Source organism: Pleurodeles waltl, chromosome 6 (assembly GCF_031143425.1).
Source record: "Pleurodeles waltl isolate 20211129_DDA chromosome 6, aPleWal1.hap1.20221129, whole genome shotgun sequence".
Taxonomy (NCBI): Eukaryota; Metazoa; Chordata; class Amphibia; order Caudata; family Salamandridae; genus Pleurodeles; species Pleurodeles waltl.
In genome coordinates, this window is record NC_090445.1 from 1,051,364,470 (window position 1) to 1,051,378,691 (window position 14,222).

General features: G+C 42.2%; 1 protein-coding gene across 4 annotated transcripts in view; it reads right to left on the reverse strand.

The window, feature by feature from the left end:
- CHD5 (chromodomain helicase DNA binding protein 5) overlaps positions 1-14,222 on the reverse strand; it is a 981,350-nt gene that overhangs the window by 438,494 nt on the left and 528,634 nt on the right. For all 4 annotated transcript variants that reach the window (XM_069239999.1, XM_069239998.1, XM_069239997.1 and 1 more), the window contains exon 21: positions 8,515-8,632. In XM_069239999.1, the coding sequence (XP_069096100.1) occupies positions 8,515-8,632 (118 nt within the window). The remainder of the gene's footprint in view (positions 1-8,514; positions 8,633-14,222) is intronic.

The window sequence follows — 14,222 nt, forward strand, 5'->3', positions numbered from 1 at the left end:
ATGATCCTTGAAATGAACTTTGACTTACAAATAATAAAAAGGACATTGTTTAAAGAATTAGGAGGAGTCCTTAGGCCTAAGGCAGCTGAAGCAGCATAAAGGTGTCATTTAGAAGAAGAAGGAATAGGACTAAGGAAGTCTCAATGAAGATATTGTACACAATTTCATTGGACATGTTCATTTTGCTGTTTGAGAGAGAAGACTCTGTTTGTTGCTAATTTCTACTCAATGGTCTGATTCTAGAGAAGTTATGGAAACTTATATCACAAAAAAAGTAAGATATATGTAAGTAGGATTGTTGTTTGTCACTATTGTAGTACTAAGTGTTCTTCTCATAGGACTATCCTCGCCCACACCTTCCACAGTAGCTCATCTAACCCCAATGCTACCCCTTTAGCTCTGAGTCCTATAGACAATAGTTTACATGCACTAGATTATAAAGAATTACATTAAATTACTTTATGAATACATAAACACTATGGATGTAATGGATTGCTATGAATGCATGCAATTGTCTGCATCAGCTGCAAAGGGCATCATGTACTACCATATTCCCTCAACTTATGATGTCACATGAAGCCTTTTGATATGTTTGTTTTATGGGAGAGGAAATTTCCAGTATTATTTTTCGAATTACGATCTAGTTCTTTCAGAAATTTCCACACTGGAGCATTTGAATCATCATCCCACTCCTAAAGAGATAGGGAAATTGTGCATATCTGCAGATAAATCTTCAGTTGACATTATATTAAAGGGAAAGAGTGAATGTGATCACATATTTGAGGTTAGAGGAAACTGGAGGTTGTGTTTAGATTGTGTTTGGATGGTGAAGATTCTGTCATTCTTGGAGTTTATTATATTTGCAGCGAACATGAATATTTCAAGTTGCCTAAGGGATGGTATGGCATATATTTTTAGGTGTAGTCTTCCCGAAAATATTCCATGTAGAACATTTTAGTGATCCTGTATGGGACGCGACTTCCAGACCTAAACAAGGCGCTAGTGTATGATAAATAGTGGGAGACATTTTTGGTGCAATAATCCTATCTGTAGATGCGATTTAAAATAGATAAAGATTGGAAAATTGTCTACCATAGTAGGTAATTGACAACCAGTACATCAGGAGACTTATTGGTTGTAGATACTGAGATGGTAGCTATGAGATCCATGGTTTTGCAGAATCATCTTGCACTAGACATCCTTCTCGAACAACAGGGTGGAGTCTGCAGGATGTTTAAGGTCCAGTAGTGTTGTACCTATATCCCTGTCGAGAGCAAAGACTTAAAGGCATATCTCAAGAACATTATTGACCTAAAGGGAGATTTAAAGGAAATGGAAGCTACATGTGTTTGGGAAGCAATTGGAGATGGGCTTTCTAGAGTTTGCAAATGGTTTAGAAACCTAGGAAGTGAGTTCTATTTTGAGACCTCTTATTGTTGTTGCCATCTGTGCAATATGTCTGCTCATCATCTTTAAAAGATATAAACATGTATAGGCAAGGAGGGTAAAGAACTGAAGGGCTTGAAAAGAACTAGAAGAAACATAGAAAAAGAGGAGAATAAGGCCCTCATTACAAACTCGGCGGTCTTTCCTAAAGACTGCCAAGGCTGCGGGCGCCAGATTACCACCATTGCTGGTGGTATGTCTGGCTCCCTATTTCGACTTTTCCGCTGGGCCAGCGGACGGTGACAGTGTTACCATCCACTGGCCCAAGGAAAAAGTCACATAAATATTGCTGCCATCTCGTAATAGAGCTGGCGGCAATGCTGATGTGCAGCGGGTGCAGTAGCACCCGTCGCACATTACACTGCCCAAAATGGGGCTATACCTGGGGGCCCCTGCACTGCCCATGCCAGGTGCATGGGCAGTGCAGGGGACCCCAGGGGCACCCCGATTCCCCTTACCGCCAGCCTTTCCATGGTGGTGTCTACTGCCATGGACAGGCTGGCGTTAAGGGAAGTCGAAATCCCCAGGGCAGCGCTGCTTGCAACACTGCCCTGGCAGATCCGACTGCCGGGACCGCCATGGTGGCATACCACCGGTCCCGACGGTGTTACCGTGGCGGAACCGCCGCGGTCACAATAAGGTGACTAGTACTGCCAGCCTGTTGGTGGTACTAAAGCCACTATAGCCCTGATGGTCACCGACCACCAGGGTTATAATGAGGGCCTAAGTGTAGATTCTATGATGACATGAAACACCAGGAAAATACCAGATGACAGTTGTTGAGAACTTCAAGGTTTTGACTTGATCTCACCTGATATGATTCATATGTGTATTACTGTGATGGCTTACATCACCATCAGAGGGCAGGTTGGAATAGCACAAGTTAAACTCAATCTTGTATATGTCAATTATTGCACGAACTTCCATTTATATTTCACATGTATTTGCTGTGTGATTAATATTATTAACATGTCTGCATATTTTGACATATTAATGTAATGTAATCACTGAAAGGCTGAAGCTTACTAAATGTGCACAATAATGTGCATTTAAAATTGCTTCCACGTATTCACTATTCACACTTTACATTTACACTTTCAGTTACATTTGTTAAAATAACGTGTATTTATTTTCTACGCCTTTGCAATGAATATGAAAGGATGAAACCATTTAAAATACATATTAAATGTTTAGTTAAAGTCAGGCTAACTTAACTGATTAAAGGCCTTAATTCTGAAATGCATTCTTTGTTTGGTTAGCATGTTCTTTCTTTGCAGGTGCTTTTCAAGACTTTTGTAGCTGGAGGAAAGGAGTAAAACTTGTGTATTAATTTCACTGGTAGCAAGGCCTGAGAATAGAAAATCTTGGTATGAATGAAGATTTAATGAGCAGCTGAAGTCTCCTATTCATCGTGTACCAGGAACGTGGAACGCTCAAGGTCACCAAGATTGTTCTGTGGGATGAGAAACCTGGGTGATGTTATAATTCATGAGGCGCACTTGAAGATCATTAGCCCTTGGGGGGAAGGTAGAGATAACATTGATGTTTAATGTTCAGTCTGTGTTAATTAATGCTTACATTGTTAGAAGTTAAGGCAGATTCCTTTAGACTTCGAGGGTACAGACCTCTCTACTGATTTTGTGTGAGGCTTTATGCTAAACACCTAGGGCCAGATGTAGGAAGATATGCTTTTGCGAGTCTGAAATTGCGAGTCGGTGCGATTTGCAATTACAGACTCGCAAAAGCATATGCAGAATGGTGTCTCAGACACCTTCTGCGACTCGCTATGGGGTCGCAAAGACCCACCTCGTCAATATTCATGAGGTGGGTCGCATTTTGCGACCCCATAGCGAGTCCCTGCACTCACAGGGATGGTGGCCTGCTGTAGTCAGCAGACCTCCATGTCTGTGACTGCTTTATAAATAAAGCAGTTTTTATTTTCATTTTGCAGCCCGTTTTCCTTAAAGGAAAACAAGTTGCAAAATGAAAAATAAACCGAAACCATTTGCTTTCGGTTTTTTCAGAGTGGTCCATAGGACCACTGCCTACTCTGAAAAAATATTTTTGTCGACATTCACAAAGGGGAAGGGGTCCCATGGGGACCCCTTCCCTTTTGCGAATGAGTTACCACCAGTGTGACACTGGTGGTAACTGCGAGTTGGTTTGCGACCGCATTCGCGGTCACAAAGCAACTCTGAATTGCGATGCGAGTCGCAAATTGGAAGGGAACACCCCTTCCTATTTGCAAGTCGCATTCCCAAATTTGGGAATGAGCATCGCGTGAGGCTGTTTGCATGGCGCAAACTGCGAAAATCGCAGTTTGCGCCATGCAAACGGCTTGCTACATCTGGCCCTTATTCCTTTTTAGAAGATTTCTACTGAAGCCTTTACTATGATGACACGTTCTTGCATTTCCAAATTGCCCTACGTGGCTCTCCAAATTGCCTTAAGCCTTTATACCATCCATCCTTAAGACTTATTTTTGAACGATCCGTATTTCATAAATGGAACTCTGACTAGATGACTTCAGAATTATTTCATGTATAAGAGAGAGAAAAGGAGTTTCTTAATGGAACATTTGTTTCTAATTCTCAGCTTCTGTTTTGCTGTGATTGTAATTCCTCTGTATCTTAATCTGTGGAGACTGAACCAATTGTGTAATTCAGCTTGCCAGCTGCAATTCTGTATTTTTTAATATTCTAATGGGATGCCTATATATTTGATTGATTATTGATTGGGAAAAAATCTACATTTCTGATTCCTGGTCCTTATTGTGGGCCAAATGAGCCCCACTGTAAATTAAATTGTCTGCTATTGTAACTCTCGTGTGTATCTCGACCAACGCAAAATGTCCTTTGGACAAGAGTGCAAATTCATGCTTCTGCATGTTCTTAATAGTTACAGTCAGGGCCGGCTTTTGGGTGGTGCGACCGCACCGGGCGCTGACCCCTGGGGGGTGTTGTGTTTAGCAATAACGTCCAAAACTTGCAAATTTAAAGCACCTGCTGAAAAGTTCCTTGTGCGTTTAGCCTTCAAGAAACAATTAAAAAGTCAAGATACCTCTTGTGATTAATGTTCCTGCTAGCGAGAGAGATGGGAGTTTTGCCTAGTGGCAGCTTTGACTCAACATAAAGTAGCATAGAGGGTTAATATGCCTGCTGCAAAAAAACAGAAATATGGGACAAATTTCAGAAAAGCGCCACTCTTCTTGCACCCCTTAGCGCCCCCCTAATGCCACCATGTGTGCATCATATTTAAAATACAGTGCACCATGGCGGTAGTTAGGGGACTAGCGTCAGGAGTTTTTATGCTAGTCCAGCACTTTGGAGGATTAGCGTAAAAAATGTTGACACTAATCTTGCAAAGCACACAGAGGCCCATTGTAACCAATGGAAGCCTCCTTTTAATGCCTGCTCTGAGAAGGTGTTAAAAGTGTCAGAAAAAAATGATGCAAAGAAATCTGACAGACTTCTTTGCGTAATTTTTTTGGCCCCCTTTGCATACATTATGCCTGGTGCAGGCATAATGTAGCGCAAAGGGTTACAAAGAGGCGCAATGCATGCATTGCGCCTCTTTGTAAATATGGCGCAGCGTTTTTGGCCTTGTAACGCCACATTAGTGTAAAAAAATTACACTAATGTGGCGTTAGAATGGCACTAGGGGCTCTTAAACATGCCCCTATGGCAATGCTTAATTTGTGCTTGATGCTTCTGGTGCGGAGCACCGGTACTTATTTTTGAGGGCCGTCGCTTATTTTCCTGCCTTAAGCATTTACTGCGAGAAAAAGACACATATGGGAAAGACGGAGGAAGAGAAAAACGAAAAAGCGTCACAATGGGAAAAAGCAGAAATCTGCAAGAGTGAGCTGAGGGGCAGGGAGTGCCTGTAAATGGATTGAAGAGGCCCAAGATGGCTTCAGCATTATGCTGTCTCTGTATTCCGTGTTCACACATTTAATTGCAGCAGCTGTGTGTTTAAGAGGAGGGCTTTGGGCACCAGTACCTTTTTATTTACAAATTAAGCACTGCCCTATGGGGCATGTTTGAAAAAAGTGGCGCTGCACACAGTGCTGCACCACTTTTCTTAGCACCCCCCCAACGCCACCATGTGTGTGTCATATTTAAAATATGGCTCACCATGGCGGTAGTTAGGGGACTAGCGTCAGAATTTTGTATGCTAGTTCGGCGCAATGCAGGATTAGCATAAAAAATGTTGACGCTAATCCTGTAAAGCACCCAGAGGCTCATTGTAACCAATGGAAGCCTCCTTTTAGTGCCTGCTCAGAGCAGATGTTAACAGTGCCTGAAAAAAATGACGCAAAGAAATCTGTCAGATTTCTTTGCAGCATTTTTTTGGCCCCCCCTAACAGGGAGTATGCCCCCTTTGCATACATTATGCCTGGCGCAGGAATGATGTAGCGCAAAGGAATTGGGCACCGGTACCTTTTTATTTACAAATTAAGCACTGCCCTATGGGGCATATTCGAAAAAGTGGCACTGCACGCAGTGCTGTATCACTTTTTTTGTGCCCCTTAGCAACCCCCTAATGCCACCATTTGTGCATTATATTTAAAATATGGCTTACCATGGCAGTAGTTATGGGACTAGCATCAGAATTTTTTATGCTTGTCAGGTGCTTTGCAGGATTAGCATCAAAAATGTTGACGCTAACCCAAAGGCCTTTTGTAACCAATGGAAGCCTCCTTTTATTGCCTGCTCTGAACAGGTGTTAAAAGTGCTGGAAAAAAATGACACAAAGAAATGATTTCTTTGCACCATTTTTTTGGACCCCTAACGCAGGCATGATGTAGCACAAAGGGTTACAAAGTGGCGCAATGCATGCATTGCACCACTTTGTAAATATGGCGCAGCATTTTTGGCCTTCTAATGCCACATTAGCTTTAAAAAAATTACACTAATGTGGCTTTAGAATGGCACTAGGTGCTCTTTAATATTGCCCTATGGGATATTTGAAAAAAGTAGCGCTGCACACAGTGCTGCACCACTTTTCTTGCGCCTCTTAGTGCTCCCCTAATACCAGCATGTGTGCGCTGTATTTAAAATACGGCGCACATGGCGGTAGTTAGAGGATTAGTGTCATAATTGTTTATGCTAGTCCGGTGCTTTGCAGGATTAGCGTGAAAAATGTTGATGCTAATCCTGCAAAGCACACAGAGGCCCATTGTAACCAACAGAAGTCTCCTTTTAATGCCTGCTCTGAGCAGGTGTTAAAATTGTCAGAAAAAAATGAAGCAAAGAAATCTGTCTGATTTCTTTGCACCACTTTTTGGCCCCCCAAAACGGAGGAATGCCACTTTTGCATACATTATGCCTGGTGCACGCATAATGTAGCGCAAAGGGATACAAAGTGGCGCAATGCATGCATTGCGCCACTTTGTAAATATGGCATGGCGTTTTTGGCCTTCTAACACCACATTAGCTTGAAACAAATTAGGCTAATGTGGAGTTAGAATGGCGCTAGGGGCTCTTGAATATGCCCCTATATTTTAAGTGGCTAGCTGAGTGGATTAGTAAAGCCAACCTTTACAATTGCTATAAAACACATGAATGTATGTGAAAGGGGTGCGATGGAGAGATAAGGGGCACATTTGCAGGGTGGTAGTGAGTGAAACCGAGAAGGAGGTCATGGGGTGGGGTGTCACAAAATACTGTTGCACAGGACATCACCAGTCCTAAAGCCGGCCCTGGTTATAGTGACCCTTCCCTGTCAAAGTAACGTTCTCTCTAATTCACTCCTGCCACTGCCTAAAATGCATCTTCTTTGACACTGATTTAATTCTCCATGGGCAGGCATCAATTATAGGTTCTTACCTTTAAGTATTGCATCTTCAGGGCTGGTGCCAACAGTCTCCAGCAACAGCAACCTGATTCTCTCTAGATCATTTACAAGAATAAAAGTGTGGAGCTGCCCCACACTAAACTAGACCATCAGTTCGCCGGGTTGCAGATACTGTGGGAAGTGTTTTCTCGCATGCATGGGCCTCTAAATTACGTACATAAAAGGGAGGGAAGCATATGCATGTAATAATTGATTTGCCTTTTTCACATGAAATTGTATCAACAGCAGTGGCCAATTCTTATTTTTTGTTCCCTACGTCATCTTTAATAACTCTTGTTTTGCTGGTTTTCCATCTCTTTTTTCCATCTTTTTTCAGATCTCTTACAGTCCCATTTTCTTTCTGTACTCCCCTCCCTGTTCCTCTCCCACACTTGGACTTGCACTTCCACTTTCCAAGAAGGGAAGCTTTCCTTCAGCATCATGGATTTTCTGCTTTTTGGTCTACTTAGGTCCAAATTATGAGTGAAGTGATGAATTTTGATCTGTGGTGTAAATCCTGTTACCATACATACCAGAATTCTACATATCACTGTTATTACTGTGCCTAGAATTCAGCATAGTAACTTATTCCACACACTATTCCCATTTCCCAAGTGAAAATTCAGAATAGGAGGTAAATATCTCATCCGGCAGTGTCAGTATTTACCAAGTCTGGTAAATAACTCACCCCCAATCCGCCTACTTGGAATCGAGCCTAAGATGTCTAATGAAAGGGCTCCATTATCATGCCAAGCTTAACTAAATATACATGTCTTTCAAGTATATTGTGTACTCATTTAAATATATCCTTCTTTCACGCCTTTGTTAAATACGTTCATTTAAATTTTGCTTTTAGATCCATTTCTCTCTAACTTCCTCCCCCGATTTCCATATACTATATTTGCTAACACCATCCTAAAGCTGTTGTTCTTCATTGACAATCCTGTCATGCCTCAAATAATTTCGGTTTCAACTCTTGTTTTTAAAAAAAAGAATTTAAAGTCGTTAAAACGTATATATCCCTCAGCTGCAAAAATATTGTCTGGTGATTATTCATCCTTTGTTTAAACAAGGTATGGATTTCAACAGTTTTTTCAGTGCATTTTTAAAGTTGTAAAATACTAAACAGATTAAGGATTGACCAGGAACACCGATGATTTTGCCTTAAGTCCTAAGCAAATAGCACCAGCATGAACATCAGTTTGGCTTGAAACAGACATAAAATCTTACCATTAAACCTGTCTATGGCTTCCTGGCGCAGGCTTCCCGTGATCCCACCGTCGATCCTCTCGTATTTATAACCTTCATACTCTAGAAAATCTTCAAGTAAATCCAGCATTTTTGTCATCTATGAGAAAAATAAACACATCTTTGCCATCTAAGGGGGAAAACACAGTAAAAATTCACTCTCAATTCCATGAGCCATATATTTAGTCTGTGAGCAACAATTATTTAAGTATGCTGGGGTTTCATGTGAGAACGTAAAAATTAACTCTGAAGTGGTGAAAGTCATCAAGTCTAAAGTCAAAGGTCGTAAGCATGAAATTAACAGCTGAGCTCTGATTTATCTTCTGATAAATGAAAACTGTATTTTTTATTTTTTTCTTAGTATGATTTATGAAATCTAAACTATATTTTGTGCTCACCCTTCCAGACATGCAATGTCAGATGAAACAATAATTGTGGAAACCAATGTAAAATAAAAAAAAACCAAAATGAGCAAAATTGGTAAATTGACTAAATTCGGACATGGTATTATGAGAAAGAGAACATGTTTTACAATTAATAGTAAATCCATTGGTGGTGTCACTGCACAGCACGAGGCATCCAAAACCAAACAACAACACGGATAAAAGTGCCATAGCAGTTTTAACAATTAAGCTACTTTTAAAATAACTTTTGGGTAAGCCACCAAAAGTCTTATTGGGTTATTAGGACCTTGCCAGTCAGTGATATTTTTCCCCAAAGGGGGCTCACACTTCCAGCATGGTAAACTTGTCTACATTTGTGTCTATGAAAACAGACCTCAAAAATGGGAATCTGCCTTTGATTAAAAAACACACTAATGCCCTTGAGGCGCTGGGACAAATGAGACAAGTCCAGTGCCATTCTCATCAACTTTGGGTCAGTCAGTTTTTGTTATGGTGGAGCTGGCAGGAAAAACAAGAAAGTGATTAATGGGATGCTTTAAATCATCTCGTTTTTTACATCTCTGCCACTCTAGATGGTTGTATGTCAGAACTGTATTGACAAGAATATCATCTGATATCGATTCCTAAATAGGGTTTACAATAATATCGCCCAATCGGCCATACACTTTCTATATTTAACTTCATTAGGCAATATTACTGTCAACTGTCAATCTTTTTGTCAGACGATATTATTCCACAACAGAAAGAGCCAGCCATATGTAAATCATCCTTGGTCCACTACAAACAACACAGCCCCAGCTTCCAGGCCCACTGTTGACAAACACAAGCCATTGTGGAACAGTTTTGGCCTCTCTGAGTAGTGAAGAAAATCATCCTCTGTACTATAAATGGGGGAGGGTGGATGCAAAACGTGAGGAGGTGGGCCTACTGCCACTGATTGTCAGCTGTCCTGTTTCCAACCACCTCTAAATGTGGGGACAATCACCTTACTTTCTGTGATCTTGCTACATACAGGCCACATGGCACTGTATTTAATTCTGCACAGAGTCGGTCTTTATTCATGATTATATGGCTTATTGTTAATCTCATTTCCCCTATTTTCACTGGTGGCATTCCTCACTATTCTGTGTTTGTCCGTCACCTGGAGCATAGCTGGTTTATCTTTGCTTTTGAATGTCTACGGTGTAGTCTTCCACTGCTGAAGTCAAGTATCTACTTTTTTGTTATTACCTGTTTAGCACTCCAAGAAAGTACATGCCTTGGTTTTCAGAGGTTCCATGTACTCTCTACTCTGATCTCTTCTGACTCATCCCATCTCTACTTGCCGCTTTTGCCACTAATGCTCCTTGGTGGCGAGCCAGGTGCGGGATGGTGGCTTTGATAATGCCCTACATGTTCTCTTTACTGTGTCTCCACTCTCCCACCTTAGTCTCAATACTCCTCAATGGCATACCATGTGCTGGATGGCGACTTTGGCTATGTCCTGGATGATGCCTCAATGCAATATTCATTGCTGCCCCTCTCCATAGTGGTAACTGTTAATGGCTTTGTCACACCTTTGAATTTGGGACTTCTGCTGTGGTTTGATGTTTTGGTGCCCATGCCTCATTTGCATTGTTGCTTAAAATGGTATTCGCTTCACTGCAAGTGCAGACCCTTGTTAACGTGGTACTTACTTTACACACTGGCTGGTCAATGGGCTAGCAATGTACTTGTCAGAAATGGGGAATCTAGTTGGCAGTGGTTTGCACCCTGTCAACATAGGGACCCTCACTGGAGTCTGGGAAAGTGAGTCACACAGCTCAGATAACCCCTGCTTACCTCCTTGGTAGATTGGCACGAGCAGTCCGACTTATCTCAGAGGCAATATGTAAAGTATTTGTACACGCAGTAACGCTGTGAAAACCCTACAAAAGGACTCCACACCAGTATAGAACAATAGCCAATATTTATCCAAGTAAAACATGACCAAAACAACAAAAATCCAACTTACACAAGTAAAGATATGAATTTTCAAAGATTAAATGTAGCATAATGTTTAGAAACACAATAGCTCCACTGGGGTTATCAAAACGGCTTGACGGAGTCGCTTCCAATAGTCCGGCACCACCCATGAGGGAGTGCGCGCCAGCTACGAGGTCATATAGACCTCGTTTACAGTATCTTGGAAACAATGAGTAAACAGACGTTACGTGGTGTCTAGGAGGGGAGGCATCACTAGAGCCGGTGTGGCATTGGTTCCTTATTGCCACTGGGGGAAGCATTGGTTCCTTAATGCTAGGCAGGGAAGGTGAGGAGTCGGTTCCTTATGGTTGCAGGGGAGGTGATGCGGCATTGACAGCGAGGCGGCAGACCCTTAAGGCAAGGTGGGGTTGATGAATCCAGTAGGTCAAGATACGAGGCGACAATTTTGCAGTGTCGCAATTATACTTTGGGGCTACAGGTGCTGCGGCAGGGTCCGTGTTGGGTGCAATGGACATTGGTGACACAGCACTCTGGACTCACACTGTGGTGGGACTTTGGACCTGCGTTGTAGGTCATGGTTCTTGCACTGAGCAGGGCACAGGCTCTGGTGCAGGAAGGGGCGCTCAGTAGGGGAGCGGGACCGGTTCCAAAGTCGTTCTGGAAGTCGATGTACCAGTTTCTTCCTGGTTGCACCAGACCCCACTCCAAGGGCCAAGGAACTGGATTTGGCACCACTTGCAAGTCAGGACTCTCAGCAAGAGATCGCAGGTGCTGGCAGAATATGCCTTTGATGGCCTTGAGACATCTTAATAGGAGGCAAGCTCAGTTCAAACCCTTGGAGAACCATGGAAAGCAGGATGTAGAAAGCAAAGTCCAGTCCTTTCACTTCCAGGACAGAAGCAGCAGTCAGCGGGCCAGCACAACAAAGCAACCGGCAGAGTGGCAGTCCCTCCTACAGCATCCAGCTCTTCTTCCTGGCAAAATGGCTTCAGTCCAGAAGTGTTTCATGTGGTGTCAAAGGTCCAGTACTTATACCCATTTCTGTCTTTTAAGTAGGCAAACTTCAAAAAGAAGTCTTTGTAGTGCACAAGACCCTGCCTTTCCCTGCTGTGGCCCCAGATACACTCCATGTGGTTGGATACTTCTTGGTGTGAAGACAGGCACAGCCCAAATCAGGTGCAAGTGTCAACTCCTCCCATGACTATAGCTCAGGAAGACCCATCAGCCTGTGATGGGCCATCAGGATATGCAGGGCACACCTCAGCTCCCCTTGTGTGACTGTCTAGAGTGAATGCACAAACAGCCCAGCCGACGTGTATTCAGCAGACAGGCAGAGGCACAGAATGGTTAAGCAAGGAGATGCCCTCCTTCTAAAAGTGGCATTTTCAAACTTACTATTCAAAAACCAAATTCACAGAAAGTTTTATTTTTTAATTGTGAGTTTAGAGACCCCAAACTGCACAACTCTATCTGCTTCCAATGGCAAATTACATGTAACGGATATTTCAAAGCAATCTCCATGTTCCCCTATGGGAGAGATAGGTCTTGCAATAGTGCAAAACAAAATTAGTAGTATTTCACTATCAGGGCATGTAAAACCTATCAGTACATGTCCTACTTTTTAAATACTCTGCCCCCTGCCCATGGAGCTGCCTTGGGCCTACCTTAAGGGTGACTTACAGGTAATAAACAGGAAGGTTTGGGCTTGCCAAGTGGGTGCACCTGCCAGGTCGACATGGCAGTTTTAAACTTCACACACATGCACTGCAATGGCAGGCCTGAGACATGTTTGCAGTGCTCCTCATGTGGGTGGCACAATCAGTGCATCAGGCCTGCTAGTAGCTTTTGATTTCCAGGCCCTGGGTACACCTGGTGCGTTATACTAGGGACTTACTAGTAAATCAAATATGCCGAGCACGGGTAAACCAATCACCAATAGAATTTAGACAGGTAGTGCTTGCACTCTAGCACTGGTCATCAGTGGTAGAGTGCCCAGAGTCCTAAAACCAGCACAAAATAAATTCAGCACAGGATTCAAAACAGGAGATCAGGAGCAAAAACACAGGGGAAACCACGTCAAGAGCTTCCAGATCTAACAGTACTGTTTAAAATACAGTACATTATATGTTGACTGACATCAGTATGGGCACATTTATACTTTGGACTAGATGCCAGTGGAGAAGAAACACTTCGTCTATTGTTAATAGTGTTTCAAGTGTTGGATACAAAAATAATTTTATGCGAAGGACTTATGCATTTGTTTAAAGGCTCCCAAACCTGAAATGCTATTTGATTATCTCATTCAGATTGAATGTAAGAAATTAGTGTTTTATACATCATCCTTCCGGGGGGTGATTTGGGGTTCTGCCATACATCTGGAGTGGCTGAATTAAGAAAAACAAGTGGACCTGCCAGGGATTCACCTGATTACCAGTGTCATATGATATATGTACATTAAAGGCACTAATTAGCAGGAAAACACATATCTCCATGGTTGTTCACTGCATTCTGCTTCAACACAACGGTCCGATGATGGAAGCAGCAATCTTTCTCAGCAAAGAGGTATGAGATTTATTTTGAAGTAGAGGAGGTGGGATCACTTCCCATGAGGTGCCTGCTCTCTTGCCATCTAGATGTGTCAAGATATGTCTTGTGTTGTGATAACAGAATCATAAGGAATGCTTCTTAGGCAGGGCTCTAGAATTATGCCTTCCCGCGACTGTGACCTTTTCTGCATAGATATGGAACCACCACCAATGGCTTCATAACTTTTGCATTACTACAATAAGTATTGTGTTTTTAACTCAAATGGTTCAAAAGTTACTTTTAAAAAAGTGACACATTAGGTGCAGTGCGAAGGTCATTGTTTTTCAAAGTTAACAGGACATCTTTAAGTTGTCTGTTGCCATATTCAGGAGTTAAACTGTTTGTAATGACATGAACCTTTTGCCTAGATATTATTATTAATATATGTTAATGTGACAAAATAGTAAAATAATGTGTCCTCCAAATCATCATTAATATGCATCATTGTTCTTGACACACACTTTAGTTAACTGTGCTTCATAGTTTGTTCCTCCATTGCTGCACAATTTCAGTGGCCTTGCTTTTGGGACATTGCTAATAACACCTTGTTGGAAAAGTTGAAGTATGACACACAGTGATCAACTATGGATTTATTTAGGTGGATTTACTACTCAGATTCTAACTAGTTCTCTTTAAAGTGGCATGCAGGACCCATGAACACCTAGGCTATACCTGGAAAAGAGAGAAGTGGAAGAATCCTTGGGTCTCCTGCTGAAGGAAATCCAGTGAGTGCCA